This window comes from Manduca sexta, chromosome 9 (assembly GCF_014839805.1).
Source record: "Manduca sexta isolate Smith_Timp_Sample1 chromosome 9, JHU_Msex_v1.0, whole genome shotgun sequence".
In the NCBI taxonomy this organism is placed as follows: Eukaryota; Metazoa; Arthropoda; class Insecta; order Lepidoptera; family Sphingidae; genus Manduca; species Manduca sexta.
In genome coordinates this window covers 1,217,281-1,239,539 of record NC_051123.1, presented here as the reverse complement: position 1 = coordinate 1,239,539, position 22,259 = coordinate 1,217,281, and the positions used below count along the sequence as shown (strand labels likewise).

The 22,259-nt window shown below is 35.6% G+C and overlaps 2 protein-coding genes across 3 annotated transcripts in view; one reads left to right on the top strand and one right to left on the bottom strand.

The window, feature by feature from the left end:
• Positions 1 to 13,340, bottom strand: part of LOC115455643 (alpha-tocopherol transfer protein-like) — a 40,062-nt gene extending 26,722 nt beyond the window's left edge. Inside the window, exon 1 of the mRNA XM_030184290.2 lies at positions 12,953 to 13,340. Within this exon, the coding sequence (XP_030040150.1) occupies positions 12,953 to 13,245 (293 nt within the window). The 5' untranslated portion in view covers positions 13,246 to 13,340. The remainder of the gene's footprint in view (positions 1 to 12,952) is intronic.
• Positions 13,341 to 13,452: 112 nt separating this feature from the next.
• On the top strand, positions 13,453 to 22,018 carry LOC115455713 (protein I'm not dead yet). 2 transcript variants are annotated; one of them, XM_037436736.1, is made up of 16 exons: positions 13,453 to 13,539; positions 13,636 to 13,690; positions 14,108 to 14,245; positions 14,661 to 14,788; positions 14,874 to 14,988; positions 15,326 to 15,393; positions 16,209 to 16,273; positions 16,631 to 16,691; positions 17,252 to 17,374; positions 17,760 to 17,874; positions 18,434 to 18,525; positions 18,867 to 18,958; positions 19,235 to 19,333; positions 20,111 to 20,304; positions 20,975 to 21,112; positions 21,714 to 22,018. In XM_037436736.1, exons 1-16 carry the CDS (start codon positions 13,523 to 13,525, stop codon positions 21,864 to 21,866), a joined length of 1,653 nt encoding a protein of 550 aa, XP_037292633.1. In that variant the 5' UTR covers positions 13,453 to 13,522; the 3' UTR covers positions 21,867 to 22,018. The 2 variants fall into 2 exon arrangements, with proteins under 2 accessions (XP_037292633.1, XP_037292632.1); XM_037436735.1 differs by having other exon boundaries at positions 13,636 to 13,765.
• Positions 22,019 to 22,259: the final 241 nt, after the last annotated feature.

Genomic DNA, 22,259 nt, shown 5'->3' with positions numbered 1-22,259 from the left:
TTAAACAATTAAACAGATTTTGAAATTTCACTAATAGTTACATTTCTCCTAACTGCTATAGGCTATTTTTATCCCGGAAAAACTTTTTCATGCTGGCGAAACCGCGAGCAACACTGAATATCCTAATAAATTTAATTCGATTCCCACTCTTTCCCATGTGAAAATTCCCAAATCATGATAATTATTGTGTCATGTAATTGTATTGACTTGTCATAAATGCCATTACTGTGTCAGCACTGTGATTTTTTGTTCTTTTTTTTTGGATTTCAGTCTTGCATTGTATATACTTGGCATTTAACTAGAGGTTATGAAGTTCAAAATATAATCTAGAAGAATCTTTATATAAATTTAACGAAAACCTAGACTTTATAATATGAAATGCCAAGAATGGCTTCTTAATAATCTTTAAATAGAAGCCTAAGGTGCAACTAGGTTAATAAAGCGTTCATCTGTCTCTTTTTATAGAGTGCGGCATAGTGACTCAACTGCACTAAGTAAAATGGCGTCTAAATAGAGTATTAACTGCCGAGACATAAATATCCTTTATACCGGAAAAAGACTCGCGCGAGCGAGTCCGCGATCAGAGTCTAACATTCAATATTCTAGCAAGACTTGCACTCTACACCTGTTCTTAGAAAAATATGCGTCTCGCAGCGTCGCATGCAGATGTTTTGCGGCCTTGACCTGGTTTACTTTGACGAAAGGCGGTTCGATTTCCGGGTCGAGTCATTCTTACTTAACATCGTCAATAAACAATAGTATGGTTTACGACGATTGTGCGTAAATATCACCAAGTTTCCCGTGGTCTTTTTTGTGTTGTGTGGTGATAGAATTGTCTATCACAGCATGGAATGTATGAGCTCTACTATGTGCACCAAAGACATTAAACATTACAGTAGGTATAGCTCGGATATCAGAGCCAAATTTGTGTTCCAAAAGTTATTACCAATTGGTAAAGTAGTTGTCTTATTTTAAATATCCGTGTGCTAAGATCTCATGGCGTCTTGAATACAAAAAGAACATAACATTTACAAGAAATACGCTAATATGCACATTAAAAAAGAGCAAATCACTGTTTTTGTAATTCTTTAACCATGTAACACACGATCATTATACTTGAAATCTCTCTATTATAGAATTATATGACAAATTAAGAAACAACGCCAAAATTTAATAAATAAAAAGGTGGGTTATAAATACTAAATCATTTATGGAATACGAAATGTAGTAAATATTGTAAAAAACCTGTATATTGCAATAACAACGACCCAGTTAACTGATACGTTTGTTTCTCTTAGAACTCAAGGTTATCAACTACTAACGCACTGGCGCATGTTTCAATGGTATATTGGTTTCTAATGATTAGGTATGATAAGTCTAATAAGTCCATTTACAATGTTTCTCAGCCTGCTGTGACAACTACAATCCATCGAAAAATATTTCCACATTAACATTTACACACGTTGCTAAGATCTCGAAGAAAAGGTATGATAGTTCAAAGTATACACTTATTGGTACCTAATAAGTGTTTGCGTAGAAAAGTTCCACTGTGTATTTTTCCGTGAACAGTGGCCTTTATATCCAAACGCCTTTCATTTACGTCAATAATATAAACATTTATTAATTAAATCAGCCAATTTCATATAGAAATAATATTTGACATAAATTTCGTCTCGTTTTGCGTTAATTGGTATTTGTTTAGTGGTCGGTATAGTAACTTCCCTGAACCTGATCATTGGAGTTGGGTTCAGGTAGAATGTCGACTGACGAGAAATTAATTACCTTTAGCCTGTAATCACAGTTATGCCTGTTTGGTACCGGATATACACAGAATGATCTCGAAGGCGTTACGCCACACATAAGCCACTATGGCGGGTTTTACACCTTATTCATGGTGGTCCTTATCCCTATCTACAAATATCATACCACCAGTTCATACACACACAAACACACAACATCACACATTTATCCCCGAAGGGGTATGCAGAGGCGCAACCAGCCACCCACTTTTCGCCATGTGTGTTCCCATGATGTGACAGGGGCGAGCCTACCGCCATATCGAGCCAGCTCATACACGTCATTATATAATAAACAATCCTCACACACGGTATAAAACAATAGTTCATATCGAAAGCGCATCCTGTTCTTAGTTTGGCGACAATTATTACTTATTGTCAACATCGTGACGCAAACAACACTGAAGGCGGTTAAGTTATGAGATACAGGAAATTCACGCATTGTTTAGTTTATTAGCACTTTACGTTTCAGGATATTCGTTATTTGTACGAGTTGCTATGATATTAAATTTTGTCTTATAAAACTGCCTGCACTTAATTTCGTTCTTGGGATAAAAATTAGTCAATAGCACTATCATTTAATTAGAGGTTCCTATTAGTGAAAGATTTTTCCTACTTGGCTCATCATTTATACCCAGTAATAACTAGTATGATTCCTATTCCTCCTTCTATAATCCTAGGTCCTTCCGCCTTAGTGTGTAGAAGCAGCTCAGTAGGCCGGCTTGGTATCGAATGACATGAGATAGGCATCTGTTGCTATTTCATACTCTATATGGAAGGTATCGTGCTTACCATCTGGTGCAGTAGAATCAATTTGCCGTTATTGAATTAAAATATATAATCCTAAACAATTTGTAGGTTAATTATGAAAAAAAATATTTGAATGGTGATAATCTAAATACCCGCCGTTTCACAAACAAGCCAATGAAAACTAAATTAACATTAAGATCCGTGAATTATGTATTCATAAAAATGCAAGTATTCTCAACGTTTATTATCCTTTGTACTATATTGTAAAACTGACATTGGTCGCAGTTTATAGCATATTGTGACGCAAGTGTTAGATATCGCACTCAGGTTGGAAACAAGTTACGGACGCCAGCGATTTATGAACAAACGAATGACAAAGAAGCTAGCCCATGCCTGATGGTGATGACATAACCGATCGTTAACAATAGTAACATTCCCCCCAAGACAATTCTTGTGCGCTCCCACCACCTCTCCACACCGAATGCCCATGCTCGGGAGGACATTTGCCCCGGCCCTAGTCACACTGTTAAGTGTGTATACATGGTTGCCAATTCACATTGAGGCCTATGAGGTCTCGCGAACATTTCCTGGCCATCTACCCTATTCCCGTCCTATGAGGGTTCCTTCTCCTTCGCCCACACTTCCTTCCCCAGATATCAACTTTCCTCCAAGACCCTGCAGTAGCTAAGCCGGGGGAGTCCAGTAATCCATTCGCAGGTTTCCCCCGATGTTGGCTGAGGCGTCCAATACATAAAAAAAAACTGCCTAAATGCTTGTAACTACTGCTCGTTAAGTATAATAAAACGACCAAAAAAAACTTTCAAATAATCAACTAATCACCCAAGTAAAAAATCTAAATAGAGTAAACTACAGAGTGCCGAAATAAGATGCAAATTAGATCTTAACCTACAACTATGCTTCACCTTTAAACAACCTTCCTTTGGAATTTAATAAAACGATAATTGACCTAATAATTACAGTATTTAACACATTTATTAAATGTTAACGCACACAAGGCCAAGACGCGTCAATTACAATTTTCCCTTATATTCTTCATATTAAAATAAAAATTATAAGTGACCGTCACCTACTCCAACAACGAGACTCCCAACATCTCTCACATTGAGAGTCGAGTAAGCATAAATTATTCAGCGTGATGGTCGTTTTTACATTATTAGTGACGGAGATTAACGAGTAGGAATCTAAACTTACTTTTGGTTTACCTTAAACCCTTTGATCGCACAAATATATTATTAAAATGCCGATGTCAATGAGTGACACCAATTGGTATTTTCAGATCCAAATTAACCATTTAAAATGAAGTTCAACATACGGTGGACATAATTTAATTGGTTAATTGTCGGGTAATCGAATATAGTTATGATCATTAATGACTTTGACCGTAGTTTAATACTTGAAATATTAAGAGTAAATATCGCGACATCTCATGCCCTTAAATGGCTGTTACACAATAAAGTTTATAGATTTGCATTTACTCAGAATTTCCTTTTTAACCGCAGATGTATTTATGTAAAGGTCCTTGAAGATTCCTTATACGTCTGTCCTATAACTTGCGGCTTTGTCTACGGGTAGTCCCAGTTTTACTTAAAGGCAATTAATGCCTTTTTTGCGTATGTCTTACTGGTTGAATAGCGAAGTAAGTACGATCTCAGTATATCTAGTTACTTGCATCTTCTAAAATAAAAACTATCTTACATCACATGGGATATCTGCGATGAAAACACGTTCGACACAACTCAACAACGCAATACAACTCAATACTCGCAAAAAAATGTACAATAACATTCTTATGAAATAAGTTATATTTTACCTTACAAGAAGAGTTTACATTACCAATTTAATTCCAAAAGAATATGAGTCACATGAAAAATATTCAAAAACACACTATTCTTTGAATTCGCTGTCGACAAAGATTTTATCTAGAAAAATCCCTGTTTGGAAGCTATAAATATTAAAATGAAGTCTTAATAAGCACGAATTGCACAACCAAGGAAATTTATAGCCCACTGATACGTTTTTCGAGGTCTCTTTGATTACAACACTAGATTTATACTCTACTAGGCTTGCTCGCAACTCTGCTCGCGCGAGTATTTCTCCGAAATAATAATTAGATCAAAGCTCACGGTTCTGCTCCTGTGAGACTTATCGCGCTCGTGCGAGTCTTTTTTCCGAAAAAGGCTTTTAAAATCGAATAAATTACTCACATTTATTTATCACGTTTGTTATTAAATAGATGTTACAATAAAACAATAAATACGCAGAAAATGTAAATAAGTCAATTCAATATTACATATACTAAAAAAGGAGAATAAATCAACCATTGACGATACTGACAACTTTTTTACGTCTTGAATTTATTATTTATAGAAATATACATACAAATCATAATAATTATTTATATAATATTTCGTTTTTCAAGGAAAATCATTCTACATAATTTATACATAGCTTTTGTTATTCAGAAACAAGAATTTCTAGAAGTCATATTTTTTTAATTAGTTAAGAACTACTCTATGTTATTGCGTACAAACGAGCTGATTCTACAAAGTACCATTAAGCCGTGTATTATAGAAGTATGTATTACGAAACACATATGTTTATATGGATATCCATATATAGCGGTAACACCATTAGATCTATGACTTAAAGATACTAACAACCGACAGTAACCTTCACACTGTTTTTAGCCTGAAATACGCTTGAGATCACAGTTCGGGAAGACCAGTAAACATGTCTGGCTAATTTGGCAACTTAGCTCTTTATTGTGAGCCATTAGACATTAAATCTCATACGATTTCCCTGGCTTATCCTTCAAACTTTGTTTATTTGTGCATGGGAAAGTGACCCATTGCATGTAATGGGAAGTGGAGTGGGGTTCAATAAATGATATATGATTACCCCTAGGTAGTCGACACATTTATGCCGGCCTGTTGGAACCTGATATACACAGGCTAATCCCGGATTGCGACAAACTTACGTGCGCCACTATGGCGGGTTTGAACACATTGTGTACGGTAGTCGCTATGCGGGCGGATATAAAATATATGCTACCAACAGCAAAACTTCCTTACACATACACACTTTTATATTATGGTTTCCACTATTTATTGTGAATTCGTCAATGTCGAGTAAAAATAGCGATACAAAATAATAAATAAAAATTTCGACTCGAAGTTACCAAGCTATATGGATGCATAATCGTAAATAACAAATCATACTTATTCTAGCACATTGCTGCTTAACGGCATTGACTAAATGCTTATAATTAGACTAGTTCTCGAGAACCAGAAGCTTACCTACTTGTACTAGTAAAAAATAATTTATAAGGTTACTTTTTTATCAAAACATTTCAACCGGCAAGAGATAAAACATCTGACCGTGGACATTGTTATGCCGGACTGCGTAATTGCTTCTTCGCGGTCCGCTTAACGGAGCCCAAATTATAGGATAAACTAAAATAAATAAAGTCCCCTTTTTTATCTGTCTGTATGTTGTCGATTTTATCAAAATCTACTGAACAGATTTTTATGAAATTTTGTATGGAGATAGTTTAAGGCCCTGGAAAGGTTATAAGCTAATTTCTATTCCGGGAAAATATATAGCAGGGCTTTTATCCCTAAAACTTTTTTCACTCGGGCGAAGCTGCGAACATTAGCAAGTGTCTGTCTTATAACTATTGACGAAACTTTAGGCGATGTCTCTTGAAAGTTGATGTCAAAACTTATTTACCTTCAAAGTTACCACGATTGTTCCAAGTTAATAGTTTGATTATTTCCGTAGAACTAGGTCATTGCATATCTGAGCGAAAATTGCGTGGGTTTTTTAATTACCTTAGCAGGCTAACGAGCAGGCGAACCGCCTGATGGTAAGCAGCATCCACTGCCCATGAACTGTGCAACGCCAGGAGCGCTACCAAGCCAAAGCCTACGGTTTTTATTTATCCGTGAATATGTGCTGTATATTTTATTTAACAATAAAATAGTGAAGGAGGCCCAATAGTGGGGCAAAACTGATATAATTTTATGGTGCAACCATTTTTCACCTTTCCATCTCATATATGATAGGGGGCGAGTCTATCGCCACATCAAGCACGAATTTCATACTCCATGCTGATACTGAGCAGAAAGACCCAACAGCACATTGCACGCCCCGGGATCGAACCCAAGACATAAGAGCGGTAATCTCCATACAACACAAGTACGTCACGGAGGCAGTCAGTGTTTTATTAATTTATAAAACTTTTTTTATTGGGAAAATACTCAATTCTCTTAAGAGTTTTCATTAAAAGACTCATTTGAGCGATGCAGCGAGTAAAACTAATAAATTATGAAAACAAGAGTGCCTTATGCAATGCAAAATTAACCTTAAGACTTCACTTGAGTCATCGTCCATTAACAAATCATCAATTTAAGCGAATTATAATAATTAATGGCCATTGAACATTCATACCGTCAGCATTTCGTTCGAGTATGAAACTACATATTTTAATGCGATTACAATTCAAACTAAGCCATTGAATGATAGAAGCCATGCTAGCCATTGTCGACCTTGAGGAGCAAACAGGGCAACTGCCAAGTGCTGAAAAGTCACTATTTTAACATTTTTTAACTGGTGGTAGGATATATTTTATATCCGCCCAGATAGCGCCCACCGTACACAAGGTGTTAAAACCCGCCATAGTGGCCCACGTAAGTGTCGCGTTCGGGGATCAGCCTGTGTATATCCGCTTCCAACAGGGCGGCATAATTGTGTCGACTTTCGAGGGGTAATCATCTCTCGTCCGTCGACACTCTATTGGACCCAATCTCAACAAAAGTGGTCTTAAAAATTTACATCTATGATTACAAACACTCAATTGAATAAATTATTCGAGAAGCCACTGAAAAATGTCGAGCCACGAAATTAATGGAACCAATATTACTTTTAATACAATATTAATCCTTGTTTAATATATGAGTTAAAATCAACATAATATGTTAAATAACACAAACATTATTTATATATAAATGTAAAGACTTCCGCTATGATAAAAAAAACTTAGTCAATATATTACATTTAATAATTAATATCGACGGGTGAAAAGCAAATTTATTTGCGACACTAAGTTTCATACATATTTAAAATCAGCACTTTTTTTATGTTTTTTCTTAGTTAAAAATTACGAAAAAAAATTAGCTTAAGTCAAAGATCCTTTTAACCGTCGACATGTAAAGAAAATAACAATGTTAATTCCAATAAGCTGACAAGGCCCCACGCTTGCAAGGGATAAGGCTAAAATATTACCCATCTTCGACTATCAGATAAAAATCCCTTGCCGCTCAGAGCCTAGCATCAGTTAAGGCCGCTAAAGTTGCTAGTCAGATATCAAAGTACTAGTCATTGACGTATATTCTAGAGACACGAACGTCCATATAAACTATTTGTTCCAGATCTGAACTAAAATGGCAACCAAAACGTCACTGTTATACCCTATTTATTCACTTGAACAACAAATAATTTTACTTCCTTGACAAATATTTTTTATTCACATCCAGGTTTACAGTTAGACTCGAATTCTTGTATTAAGAGCGCCACTCCGTACATAACCACACGCTGTCAATGGTAAAACCATGCTAAAGTCAGGTGTATGGATTGCAGTACAGTTGAGTCGAACACAGTGATTCTACGGAACGCCATATCTAGTAGGTACATAGTACATATATATCGATGGTACTAGTATTTTCTTCTCGCACTTATCAGCGTATTCTTTCCTGAGATAAAAACCCCAAAGCATTTCTCAGGCATAAAAGTGTCGTATGTTACTAAAAAATAAAAAACGGGTGACCTTATACCTCAAGTAATAATAAAAAAGAAATAACGGAAAACATTCAACAAAAAAATAATTTTAGTCAATAATTTGTATTTTGCATTTCCGTCTTAGATTATCGTTTTATTTAAATATGTCATTTATCTAAATCTAGACCGTGAATAATTTTCAATATTAACTGTTTCCGCTAGACTAAATAATTTCCTAGATTTAATACTAATTTATTGTTTACAGAATAGGGGGCAGTCAAACTTGATCCTATCACTTTTAAAAACTCATCATTACGCCTTTATCCCCGAAAGAGTAGGCAGATGTAAAACCAGGGAACATTTTACGGTAAGTAAATGATCAAAAATATTTTTTATTTATTTTTAGCAATGACATTATTTTTATTTCTTTTTGTTTATTTCCAACATCTTAGATTTTTAGCCTATGTTTGACAGTCGACGACATGTAGCTGATGACAAGGAAGTAAGTTCAATATAATTTAAAAAAATATTGGCCCACCTGAAGATGGAGAGAATATAAATAGCGTCTCTTCCTACGCCATTGCTTATAGTATTACGTTCAATAATAATATTTATTTAGCGTTTAATACCTGCTTGAAGACGCGCATATTTTACACATATTTTAAAAAAATACAAGTGTTTATAAATACGGAAATCTACACTTCCACTTAATATATTAACATTAATGATTGCTGATGAATCTTACAAAATAAAATTTCCATATCGCAATAATAACATCAAGCATGATTCGTTTCGGAAACGGCCTCTGAGTATATCTAAAAGCAAAAGATTTTAATAAATACATTTACTAATAATAATTGTACTGAATTTTTACCGCCATTTTTCAAAAAACGAATCCAATCGCTTTCAATCTATCGCCAAAATGGACCAATCAGAGCAGAGTTTTTTTGATACGTTACAAATGAGTCATTTTGATTGGGTTTTACTCAGGATCGGAAGGATGACATTGAAAACGGTCGTTAATCAATGGGTTTTTTCCTGGATAAAATCCTGTTGGATTCCCGAGAAACCAGCGTCTATCTATACTAATATATAGACGCAGTTATCTTCTGCCGTTATACTGCTATATGTGATAATAATGTAATTTGTGTTTTTGTTGTACACACTCAAAATACATAAATAAATAAAACTACTTAATTGTTTTGATTTTTTTCTCTAATAAGAAGCATTACTCCTGACTACTATAAGCTTTTTATCCCGAGAAAATGTAAAGCGGGACTTTTGTCCCGGAAAAATATTTTTACACAAGCAGAGCGAACAAAAGTTAGTCGCTATATAACTAAAATTAGCTCGCGATTTGGCCCGTAAGTGCGTTTGCGGGATAGAAAGTAACATAAGGAAGAGAATTCTCAAAAATAGGAATAACAGTTTAAGAAATCAGCGTGTATTAACGGTCAATTGACAATCTATTTATCTGTCATATAAATAAAAATTCGGTGTTTAGAGTATTGGAAATGAATTAATGCAATTTTTTTTTCAATGTATTTTATAAGTACGTACACGACAATGTGATTACACTGCCCCTGATGGTAAGTGGAGCGGGCCCATACGAGATATACACAGGCTGATCTCGAAACGCGACATTAACCTGGGCCACGATGGCGGGTTTTAACACCTTGTGCACGGTGGTCGCTATCCAGGCGGATATGAAATATATCCTACCACCAGCAGAATTGTAGTCAAGACACAATACTTGTAAATCTAATGTTCCTAAAGGTTATTTTAGTTAATCACTACATAGTATAAAACAATGTCGCTTTCTCTGTCCCTATGTCCCTTTGTATGCTTAAATCTTTATAACTACGCAACGGATTTTGATACGTTTTTTTTTTAATAGATAGAGTGATTCAAGAGGAAGGTTTATATGTAGGTATAATAACATCCATTAAATAGTGGAGAAATACTGTTATTTTGTTATGTTATACCCGTGCGAAGCCAGAGCGGGCCGCTATGTTTTTATATACAACGTTCACAGTTTTTCTGTAGTGTATTTAGTATCAGCATTGCACCCCTGCGAAGCCGGGGCGGGTCGCTAGTTTGCATATAAAAAGCATTCTTACATTTAGAAAGTTTCTTAAATAGCTTACAAGGATCAATTACATTATTTCTAATCACGCAATAAGCCTAAACCGAATTAGATAATGACATCGCATTTGCAAATAACACAATAATTATGCAAATCGGAATTTTCCAAACTCGCACACGGAATTAAACTTTTAGATGTGGAATGGTTATAAATTATCATATAATTATAATCATTACATCTATACTAATAAAGGTGAAGATTTTATTTTAACGCGTTAATGTCAGGAACTTTTAAACAGATTTTGTTTATTTTTCACTAATAGGAAGCTACATTACTCCATTCCCCTCCCATCTTCTCTACAGGCTCCTGCAGACGCTATGTCGGGGAATTCTAGTATCGGGTACTCCATTAGTAGGTTTTCCCCGGCGTTCACTGTGAGGTCCCATACACAAAAAAAACATTGTTCAGATGATCACGCAATGCCTGGCAAACCGTGTTAGAAAAACCCGAACTGACCGGTCCAGAAAGCTGACCTAGGACCTCCCAATTCATAAGACATACCTAGCCTGAGGCAATATTGATCTATCGCAAACAAGATTGTTTAAAAAACCCGTTGGTCTGCGTCACCCTTACTGCGGCTGTTATATGAGTATTTTGTTATTATACATTATTACACCGGAAATAATCTATACTTATATTATAAAGCTGAAGAGTTTGTTTGTTTATATGAACGAGATAATATCAGGAACTTCTTAACCGAATTTGATTTTTTTATCAAAATAGGAAGCTACATTACGTCGAATAATGGTACAGGAATATACGTCATGGGCTTAACCAATGATTGAACATCAAACCTCCCCTCTCCCGCCCCGCTGAAATAAAGTTTATTCAACTAACAATTGATTGATTTTAGACTGACTACACGTAATTTTTTTTCAACTCAATATGAATATCAATCAATACACGTTTTAGTTTTATTTTTTAACCATCCTGATACTAAAACCTGCTACGGCCGTGCAAGCTCACGCCTTTTTCCGAAGGGTTAGACAGAGGCGCAACACGTGTGATCAAAATTCGCGGGCTTAGAGGCTGACGAAGGAAACAACCTCCAGGTTCTCGGACTTTTTCTTTATTGCTTTGAATGACGAGACGAACTTGCCGTTCGCCTGATAGTAAACGACACGACCGCCCATAAACAGTAGAATCACCATCCAAAACCTTGAATTACGAAATATTGTTTGGTATTTTACCGCGCGCGCCATCCTGAGACATAAGTTGTTAAGTCTTATTATGTCCAGTACTCAGTAATTACACTGGCTACAATGTCCTTCAAACCGGAACACAAGTGACTACACACTGCTTCTTGGCAGCAGAAATAGACATTAGAGCGGTACCTACCCAGACGGACTCCCACATATGAGAGACCTATAATAATAATAATAATAATATCAGCCCTGTATTATATACTTGCCCACTGCTGAGCACGGGCCTCCTCTACTACTGAGAGGGATTAGGCCTTAGTCCACCACGCTGGCCTAGTGCGGATTGGTAGACTTCACACACTTTCGAAATTCCTATAGAGAACTTCTCAGATGTGCAGGTTTCCTCACGATGTTTTCCTTCACCGTTAAAGCGAACGATAAGTTCACAAAGAATACACACATGATTTTTTAGAAAAGTCAGAGGTGTGTGCCCTTGGGATTTGAACCTGCGGACATTCGTCTCGGCAGTCCGTTCCACACCCAACTAGGCTATCGCCGATTTTTTCTTTTCAGAGACCTATACCTAGAACTATATAGAGACAACTTGAACGAGCCACAAAAAATGAACAGTTCCCTCCTTCAGCGATCGGGTAAAGTCCTCGCAAGATCTACGCACTGCTTATATTATCCGTCCCAGGACGTGATAGGGGCCTATAGCCATATCGGGCAAAAATGACACTAGGTAACAAAGTAAAACTGGTTTTCGGATTTTTTATATTTTTAATTTTTTCTTTGTAGATATCGTATTTGATTTTTCGGAAGACCTGTACCTCAGTCCGTCCCGTGACTATGAAAGCTGCGGTCTTCGAAACGTCAGATAAAATATTATATATAAAAAGACGGAATAAGATCAGAAAACGTGTTTTATTACGATGCCTAACTTTGCGTACACATAAGGAATCATACATTATGCAAATCGAATGTTTTTGACATCGATACACGATTTGTAATCCATTAAACTGTTACCTATCACTGGAAGAATAAGGCCATCGATTGATGCAATTGGTCTTTCCATAAATATAACATACTGAATTACAATGTTTCCGATATATCTCCACCAAAAAGTCTTAATCTAATGATAAATGCACATTTGCAATGCCGTACACGTTGCAAAATGACGATAACTAATCAAGTAGATCCATTTATCTAAAAATTTTCAGTGATACGAATAAAATCAACTAGCGCATACATTTTTACACAGGAAAATGCGTTTATTATTTTCAATATCGGGCGTTGTCCGTAAATATAAAAAAAATACTTACAACACATCCTGTGCCGACTTCATTTCTTGCGTGTTGAAGACGCGGTTGTCGAAAAATTCTGGAGCGTTTTTCCTACACGCATAGTATTTCTCCATACAGGTTTTGGTTTTGTCCATATCTCCATAACAAGCGTTGTAAAATAACAACAATTGTTTGTCAGTCAAATCTTTTGGTACGCATTTTGATTTGTCCAATTTCTCTGTCCACGCTCGTAACTCGTCGATATCGTCTTGCGAAAACTTGTCCATAGAGGCCGTCGCCTCGTCATAGTCGAATTCTAATTCAACAGGCATTTTTATTTGTGAATTATTGACGTAAATAAACACGATTTTATTGTAATTAACCGCACACCCAACCTCTAAGGCTATAATTTGACAACTGATGAAAAATTAAAAACAAATGTCAACTCGTGGTGGTGTTGCCACGCATGAAATAAAAATTCTACCAAGACGTAGACACTTTTACGCAAATAAATAAAATATGAACGACATTTTAATTATTAACAGACCATCGCGATTCTAATTAAATTTTATGATTTCACATATTTTTAGTCGCGACATATTGTGAAAAATGGAATCTGACGCTTCGTAAGTCAAAAATGGCAAAATGATTTATAGTTTTCTTTTGTAGAACACAGTAAGAAAACTAGAAAAGTAACTAAACATTAATTTATTATATTTCAGGGAGTCTAACATTTTAATACTTACAAACAGAGACCGCTTTAAAATATTCACTAAGGTATATTGGAAAATAATAGTGATATTGATGACTCCACTAATATTTTTACCGGTTGCTGTTATAAGTGTAAAAAGTGTAAGGGTATATATTTATTTATTTGTGTATAAATTATATTTAGTGTATCGAAAAAGTGAAATTACAAGAAGTCTTCTATAGTAAGACCAATTAATACATTTTTTGGGGCACTATATTATGAATTTATGATTAGTAGATATTTTTTCCAAACTGCAAAGAATTTCAATGTTGTAAATACTTAAATATATAGTTCCATAATATTTCATAAGTATTATTGGAATCCCTCCATAACTCTTTACTTCTATCTAAAAAGTCCACGGATTTGGACTATAACAAACGTATAGGTAATAAATAGAATTTAAATCAAAATTTGCAATAAAAGAAATTTGTATTACTTTGCAGGCCTATATCAGTTTCTATGTGTTTTTGGTAACGAGTGTTTACTGGATAACAGATGTGTTACATCCGAGTGTGATAGCTTTAATTCCCATTGCAATGTCATCTCTATTGTCTTCTATTGGATATGGTTTCATAAGTGAAGTAAGTTTATTTAAAAGCATAATATAAAGACATAACTAAATGATAAAGGCTAACGTACTTCAATATTGGGTAATAGTTTTTGATAACTACGAACACCCATCCGAACACCTTATTATAATGTTCGTTTACTTGACGATCGAAATCCTTGACAGATGTATTCCGATGTTGCCAGACAAATAAATCAATAAAAAATACATTACATTACTTTTGGTGAAAATGTTATACTTTGTCAAAATACAGTCTACTGTATATTATAATAAAAAATGTTCAATAATTAAAATAGGTACATAATTCGATTTTTATAAAAAAGATTAAATATTTAGTCAAAACTTTAGGCTGTAAACGTAGATCTGCCAATACAAAATATTGAATTCTAACTAATTTACATACCTAATCTTTTTTTCAAAAATTTTAGATTTATATACGTAATGAACTACTAGATTGTGTTGGAGTAATGATGCTAATTATTGCCATAGAGTACTCCCAGATACACAGAAGGGTTGCTTTGAAACTATTACTTATATTTGGATGTTCACATTACAGGTTTAAAATTAATGCTAACTATATTTATACAAAGTTGTTGCTAACCAAACCCACTCTGTATTTCTAATCAAATAATGGATTTCAGATTAAGTTTTCTCCTATTCTTCATAAGTATGTTCCTATCTATGTGGATTACTAACGTAGTTGCTTGTGGTCTCATGATGCCGATAGTTAAGGCAATACTTGTCGAACTTGAGAAGGTAAGTAACAGTTGGATAGGTTCACGTAGACAACTTAGATCAAGAACATCAAGTCTTTATTTGGATGTTTGTTAGATGTAAACGCAAAAACAGTGCGACTAATTTAGATGAAATTTGGCACGTAGGTAGACCATGTACTGGGTTAACACATAGACCACTTTCTATCCCGGTAATGTAGTCCAATGTGAAATAATAGAATATTTTCATCAGATTTTTTAAATAGATGGCGCTGGTGTCGAACAGAATTTCAGCTTTTTTTAATAAACTGCAAGCGATTGCTCGTAGGTAAATAAACTTATCATTATGAAGTTAAAAAAACTTCATGCCTTTTTTACAGATGGGAATATCTGAAATTTATCAGGTCATAGGGAAAGCCAGGTCGCAATCAAGACGCCATGAACAGAAGTGAGTGTGTTAACAAAATTTTTACTATAGAAGATCTAACATTATTGTCACTGGAAAATCTAGTTTTTAAAACTCTCAGTCTTAGGTCTAGCTTTAATAAAACAACTAAGTATGTAAAGATTATATCCCTTGCCTCTCTAACGAGGTTTCAATGAAGAACAGATTTTAGACAACCGATACCTTCTAATTTGACTAGCTAGTTAACTTGACTTAGGGGAATCATGATCATATTTTATACAGTAACTAGTGACCCGCCCCGGCTTCGCACGGATGCAATGCTTATACTAAATACACTACGGAAAAACTGTGAACGTTGTATATAAAAACATAGCGGCCCGATCTGGCTTCGCAAGGGTATAACATAACAAAATAACAGTATTTCTCCACTATTTAATGGATGTTATTATACATATAAACCTTCTTCTTGAATCACTCTATCTATTAAAAAAAACCGCATAAAAATCCGTTGCGTAGTTTTAAAGATTTAAGCATACAAAGGGACATAGGGACAGAGAAAGCGACTTTGTTTCATACTATGTAGTGATTACTAGTAAGTAATTTCCAGCTCGGAAGCTATTCCATATTTGACTGAAACAATACCATCTATTCCCGATATGTTCCAGTGTAGGACAGTGGGAAAATGATTATTGCTCTGTCTAATTATTCTTTCACATTTTGTCCACCAGTGTTGGACAAAATGTAAAGGGAACGAGAATAGACGGACAAAATCATAATCTTTCTAAAACTACTTTAGCCGTGCGATCAGTGTGTAAAGAAACAAAATGAATGAGGTTATTCGTAATAAATTGTTTCAGTGTTCCAAGGCCGACGGATTTCACGGTTTTTTATTTTCTCGGTGTTGCCTACTCTTCTTCAATAGGTAATATTATAATATTTATTTTATTTAAGTAGGTACTACTTATAACAGGCAGTGTATTATCATAATTGTAATATTGGAAATCATTCTTTGAACGACTTCTTCATATTATGTTAGCCTTGTTTGTGCTTAGCTAAAAAATGAGATTTTATAATATTTCTTTTGTACTTATTTCAAGTTTATAATAATTGGCAACAATAAATTGAGAACCTATTTTTTCAAAGGGAATTATAATTATTTTTTGGTAGCTTTGAAATTGTAAATGAGGCATTCTGAAAAATGCATGGTCAAAATTCCATTATAATGTTAATGTAGCTACCTAATCCATTACTAAGACAATAAAAAAACTATTCGTTGTAGGTGGCATGGCAACCATCATGGGGAGTCAGACTAACCAAATATTCAAATTATATTGCGAGCAGTAAGTTTTTTATATGGCATCATAACTTCTTGCTTCGATTCGTAACATCCTAATTAACTAAGAAATAAAGTAAATTGCCGTATTTTAAATAAGTTTTCATTGAAATTTTAAAGTAGGTATCTGTATTGGATCAGTATTTGAACTATGTTCACCGGTCGATTTCCAAGTCAGGCTATAAAAAATCAGAATAAATTTAAAAATATACCTACGTCTGTTGCCAGTATTTAAAATTTATAGATATGGTCTATCTCCTTCTTCTATTAAATCATGTGACGAAATTAACGAACTATGGACATAGGCAGGATATATTTTAAATCCGCCAGAATAGCGACCACCGCACACAAGATGTTCAAAACTTGCCATAGCGGCGCACGTGAGTTTGTCACATTCCGGTTCTAGCAGGCCGGCACAATTGTGTCGGCTGCCGAGGGGATATCAACTCTCAACAGTCCACATTCTATTGGACCCCACTCCACTTACCATCAGATGCAATGAGGGTCCCTTTTGCCTAAACATTGAAATGTAAGGATCTTTAATTCAGATACTAACATGTCGTGCAGAATATTCCCAGCGTCACCGAAGATAGAGTTCCCTCATTTCTTACTGCTCAACCTGCCAGGTGTGTTGGTTATGGAGACCCTTCTGTATCTATGGATGAACTTCTACTTCCTTAGGATGTTCAGGTAAGAGCATACAGCTAACACGCGACGCTATCGAATAGCCATCACTGACACATAGGGCCTGTTGCAGATGTTTCAAGTTAACTTTATTTGACAATTATCTAGTACTAATTTTACAAAGATTTATTTGGGAGCCTTTTGTATTTGGTTAGCCAATACATTTGTAACAGGCCCTGAATAATTGTATACGTAAATCCATCAAGTAAGTTGCCTGATGAGTAATCTCCATCACTCACAAACATAAAACCAAAAAGACTTAGAATGTCTTTGCAGCTTCGGATAACGAGAATGAGAATAATATTATGGCAGGTCATAGCATGATGCGGTTTTCAAATATCTCCTCATTTTTAATTTCTTCAATATATTTAGAAAACTTTAACGTTTCTAGATCACGAAATGGAACAGGCTTAGAAATATCCTTAACTGAAGAGGAGGCACTATTCGTTAACGCTTTGCTCACAGCACAATACAAACAATTGGGCAGGATTAGGTTCCAAGAAATAGTAAGCAAGTTGGACTATCTTCTAAATAATACACAGCGCTCCTCACTTTGAAACATCAGATTAAACTCGTAATTCCTAATAATTACGTAATATAAACACCAAACGCAATGTTTGTATTAGGTACGTTCAATGTCCATAATGCACGTTTTTGGTGGTAGAGATAGATAAATTTATAGTAGCTATCTACCCAAGCACACTCCAATGTACTAAAGACCTTACCGCCTAATACAGTAAGTATTACTTAGATAACGCAGCGTACACAGTGGCGTAGCTGACTTACTGTCGCCGACCATGGAACCGGGCGTCCGGACGATCATATTTTTAGTAGCTCGAAATGGCGCCCAACCTGGGACGTGGCGCGCCAGACGTATCCTCTCTCCCCTAGATACTGCAAAAAATCCTAAAGGTTTTATTCCACACATTTTGCCCTCCCCCCGCCCCAACTACCTTACGCCACTGAGCGTACTATAAAAAGCTTTTACGATATTTGAGTCTAGTGCGTATGAACTTCGCAATTTTTAAAGCCGACTTCACGAGGCGTTTATGTTATTTTTCGCAGGTAATCGGAGTTCTTTCACTTTTGACTGGTTTACTACAAGCCACAGTCGGCGTTACTTATATAGAAAGTAAAGAACATTCGTTACTACATAGGTATTGGTTACGATATATTTAATTATAAAGTATCAATAATTGTGATATACAATCACATAGCATTAGAAATCTTCACTATTTTAATGACCAACAGAGATTATCCACTAATTTCAATAAACAAATCCAACTTTTTTTCGACGGATCGCGGAAATAACCAAAAATATTTTTTTTATATATGCTTAAATGGCTAATTTTTGTTGTTTTATTTTCGGGATTTGAAAGAAGATTGATATTGGGTTTATTTATCGATAATGGCCTTACATGATTGACTCTCCCGAACGGATGAACCGATTTTGATTAAGTTTTTTCTCGAATTACAAATAAAAGTTTAGCTATTTCAGAGTATCGTCGCCATGCTATTTATGCGTTGTCTTGTTATTCATGCTGCCGGTTAATTTGGACTTTATTTCCTTCTTTAGAAGATCTAATAACGGTAAATAGGACTCTATTTTGATAACCAATAAAGAAGCCTTGTACTTTGCAACGACTTTAAAATAATCGTTAACATAGATACCTAATTTCCCTCGTAGATTCTTGTACTTAGGTACCAGTCATTTCTTTTTGATCCGAAAATAAAAAAAAAACATAATATATTATAATTAATTGTTTCCTATACAAATATAACAACAAGTACGTAGGTATTCATTATAATGTAATGTAGATTTGATGATTCTGGTGTACCTAAGTAAGTAAATTGAATATTTTTCAGAAACACGTAGGAAGCATTTGCCGATTGGTCCTACGAAAGCGTGTTTAAATTGGCCATTAATAAACAATAACCTGCACTGGAACGTACTCTTCATTATAGGTATAGTTGTAATTTTACTGGTTTTATTCTCGTCTCGTCTCGTGGTTAGACTGCCTCGGTGGCGTAGTTGTATTGCATGTCCGGTACAATAGCGCTCTGAGGTCCTGGGTTCGAATCCCGGGTCGGGCAAAGTGATATTTGGGTTTTTCTGCTCAGTATCAGCCCGGAGTCTGGAATTTGTGCCCGATATGGCGATAGGCTCGCCCCCTATCACATCATGGGACGGAACATACTTGGCGAAAAGTGGGTGCCCTAGTTGCGCCTCTGCATACCCCTTCGGGGATAAATGCGTGATGTTATGTATGTATGTATGTTTATTCTCGTTCAGGGGCCGTTCCTTATCTCGAGCAGAATTTTAGTATTTTTTAATCCCCTCATCCCCTTGTTAGCAAAGGAAAGCAAAGTTCTTATCCCCCTCTCCTATGCTTACGTAAGCATAGGTATAATGTTTACAAATCTGTTTCAATTTCTTTATTTTTATTTTATTATCAAAAAATATTTAAATAAATATTGGTGATGTAATCACTGTTCAAACCATCCCCACCCTTCTTTTAGTGTTAACGTAATACTTAAACAGCCCCTCAGGCCTCACTGTTTCCAACAAGGTGCCCGTAATGCTCCTTTAATATATTTAAGTACTATAATTTCATATTATAATGTTTTTTAAATTAATAATTTCTTAATGACTCCTCCTTCGAAGGCAATCCGAGTTCGTACTTTTCTGTCATCAAGAAAGTTCCGGTACAAAGTCAATTTTCATAATAAAATTATTTTTAGGCGGCAGCGGGACTTTATTTGAATCGTTAAAAGACTCCAAAATGACTGAAGAGTTGGATAAGTTCCTCCTTCTTTTCCAAGGATGGTCGGCGCCGGCGGTAGTGCTTGTTGTAATACTCTACTCCAAAATCCTCACGGAGTTCGCTTCTAATTCCTGCGTGGCTTACTGCCTACTCCCAGGAATGGCTAGACTTGTTAGTATCTACAGATTACTTCTATTCTACTGTATCTATATCTTAGAATAATGAAGATCTAGACTCTATATCTCAGAATACTGAAGATCTAGACAAACTTCTCTGAGTGAACCGATTTGCATGATTCCTTTTTTATCATAAAGGTAGAGATATAGGCGTAATAACTGCCCGATTGATGTTATATTCGTTCCATGACGTGATGAGTCTTATTGTCTTTATCGGGCACTGCAGATTCCAGGCTGAGACTACCAAAAAAACTGAATGTTACTGCCCGGTGATCGAAGCAGAGACCTAGCGCAACAGAATACTGACAATTTTACCACCGATCTTAATAAACGATCCCAAACGTTCTTCTACGATGTATCGCGAAAATGGAACAATCCGAATTGAGTTTTTTAACATTTACAAATGACTTATTTTGATTGGTTTATTCCCGGATCGGATCAAAGATTAAGTTTAGGTTTATTTATGGAAAATTGCAGTTAGTATTATTGCTCAATCGAACTCAGACTCTAGCTTAAAATAGCCATAAGACAGGGAATAAACAACTTTTACTGCCGAATAGTGTCCATTTAAAATTAAGAAGTGTTGAACCAACTTCTTATTAATTCCAAATATAGTCATTTAAATAAATTCAGTTGAACTATCGTCATGGTCCTGTTTGTTGCAGAGCGTGGTATGCCACATGAACCCTCACTGCCTGATGATGGCGAGCGCGCTCGCGTGTGCCTTGCCGTTCCACCTAGTCACTGGGTCTCCTGTCAACGCTATAGTGTGCGCCTACATGCACATCCCGCATTGGAAAATGGTGATATTCTAAGTATTAACTCTGGGTGGGAGTCAGTACTTAAATATGCTGAATATAAAAAACTTGATGGGAACACTATGGAAAATTCTTAGTTCGTTTAGATCTGCGACCTGTTGTATACCTATCAGACAATTTTAGCCAACGTTGTCTCCCATTGATCGATATTGGACAATTGTACTCATAAAAACAGAACATATGTACTTACTAAGCCATTTCAAAAAATCTATATAGTTATACACGGCAGTATAGCTACGGCTGCAGTGCACCGGGGCCCTCGAGATTATGGGGCCTCTAGGACTATGACCAGTAACTATCTAAACCTAACTGAACCAAGTTGAAGCTTAGTTACTTACTGAACCAAGTTGAAGCTTAGTTGCAGGAGCGTTTTCAGGTCACCGCCTTGTGAAAAATCACAAGCATCTTGCTTACCTAAATTTCATTAGGGATCTATTTTGTTTCCGCACGGCTCCGGCCGCCATTGGTCGTGTTATTCGTTTTTTAGGACCTAGGTCCTAGGTTACCTAGCTACGCACTGTAATAGTCTCATTTCATTAAGATATAATGTTCACTAATGGCGCTGTAATTTCAATTTTCCTAACAGATGCGTGCCGGCATCGGTCCCTCTATCATCAGCATTTTGGTGGTGTGGTTTACCATCACAGTGTGGTCCACCGCGGCCTGGACTGACATAAACTTGGACCCCGCGTGGGCTACATACAATATGTTTAATATTAATATACATCGCCTAACATGAAGTCATGTTAGGCGATGTATGTCTGGTTTTATTTTAAACATAAGAATGTGTGAAGAACCAAATATTAAACCATCGACAAGTCTAGTTTTTAGTTTTTTCCGTAAATAAACGTATTTACAGCTCTTTTCAATAAACGATCAAAATCTTCAATCCGATTCCGAGAACGAACCAATCAAAATAACCCATTTGTGAGCGTGTCAAAAATCTTTATTCTGATTGGTAAATTTTTGAGATAGATCAAGAAAGCGATTGGGATCGTTTGTTAAAAATGGCGGTTAAAATGGTTTTTTCGCAGTTACTAACTATACCGTTTATGTGTTTGTCTTTTTCGTAATGAAATACTCAGGCGTTATGAATAGATCTGATTTCGGCGGCATACTGGCGGTGTTCAAG

What these genes read in the sequence shown, in the direction of transcription:
- LOC115455713 (XM_037436735.1), top strand. An exon ending in TACTTGTCGAACTTGAGAAG is followed by an intron (nt 14,989 to 15,325) that starts GTAAGTAACAGT and finishes CCTTTTTTACAG; the next exon opens with ATGGGAATATCTGAAATTTA. An exon ending in TCAAGACGCCATGAACAGAA is followed by an intron (nt 15,394 to 16,208) that starts GTGAGTGTGTTA and finishes AAATTGTTTCAG; the next exon opens with TGTTCCAAGGCCGACGGATT.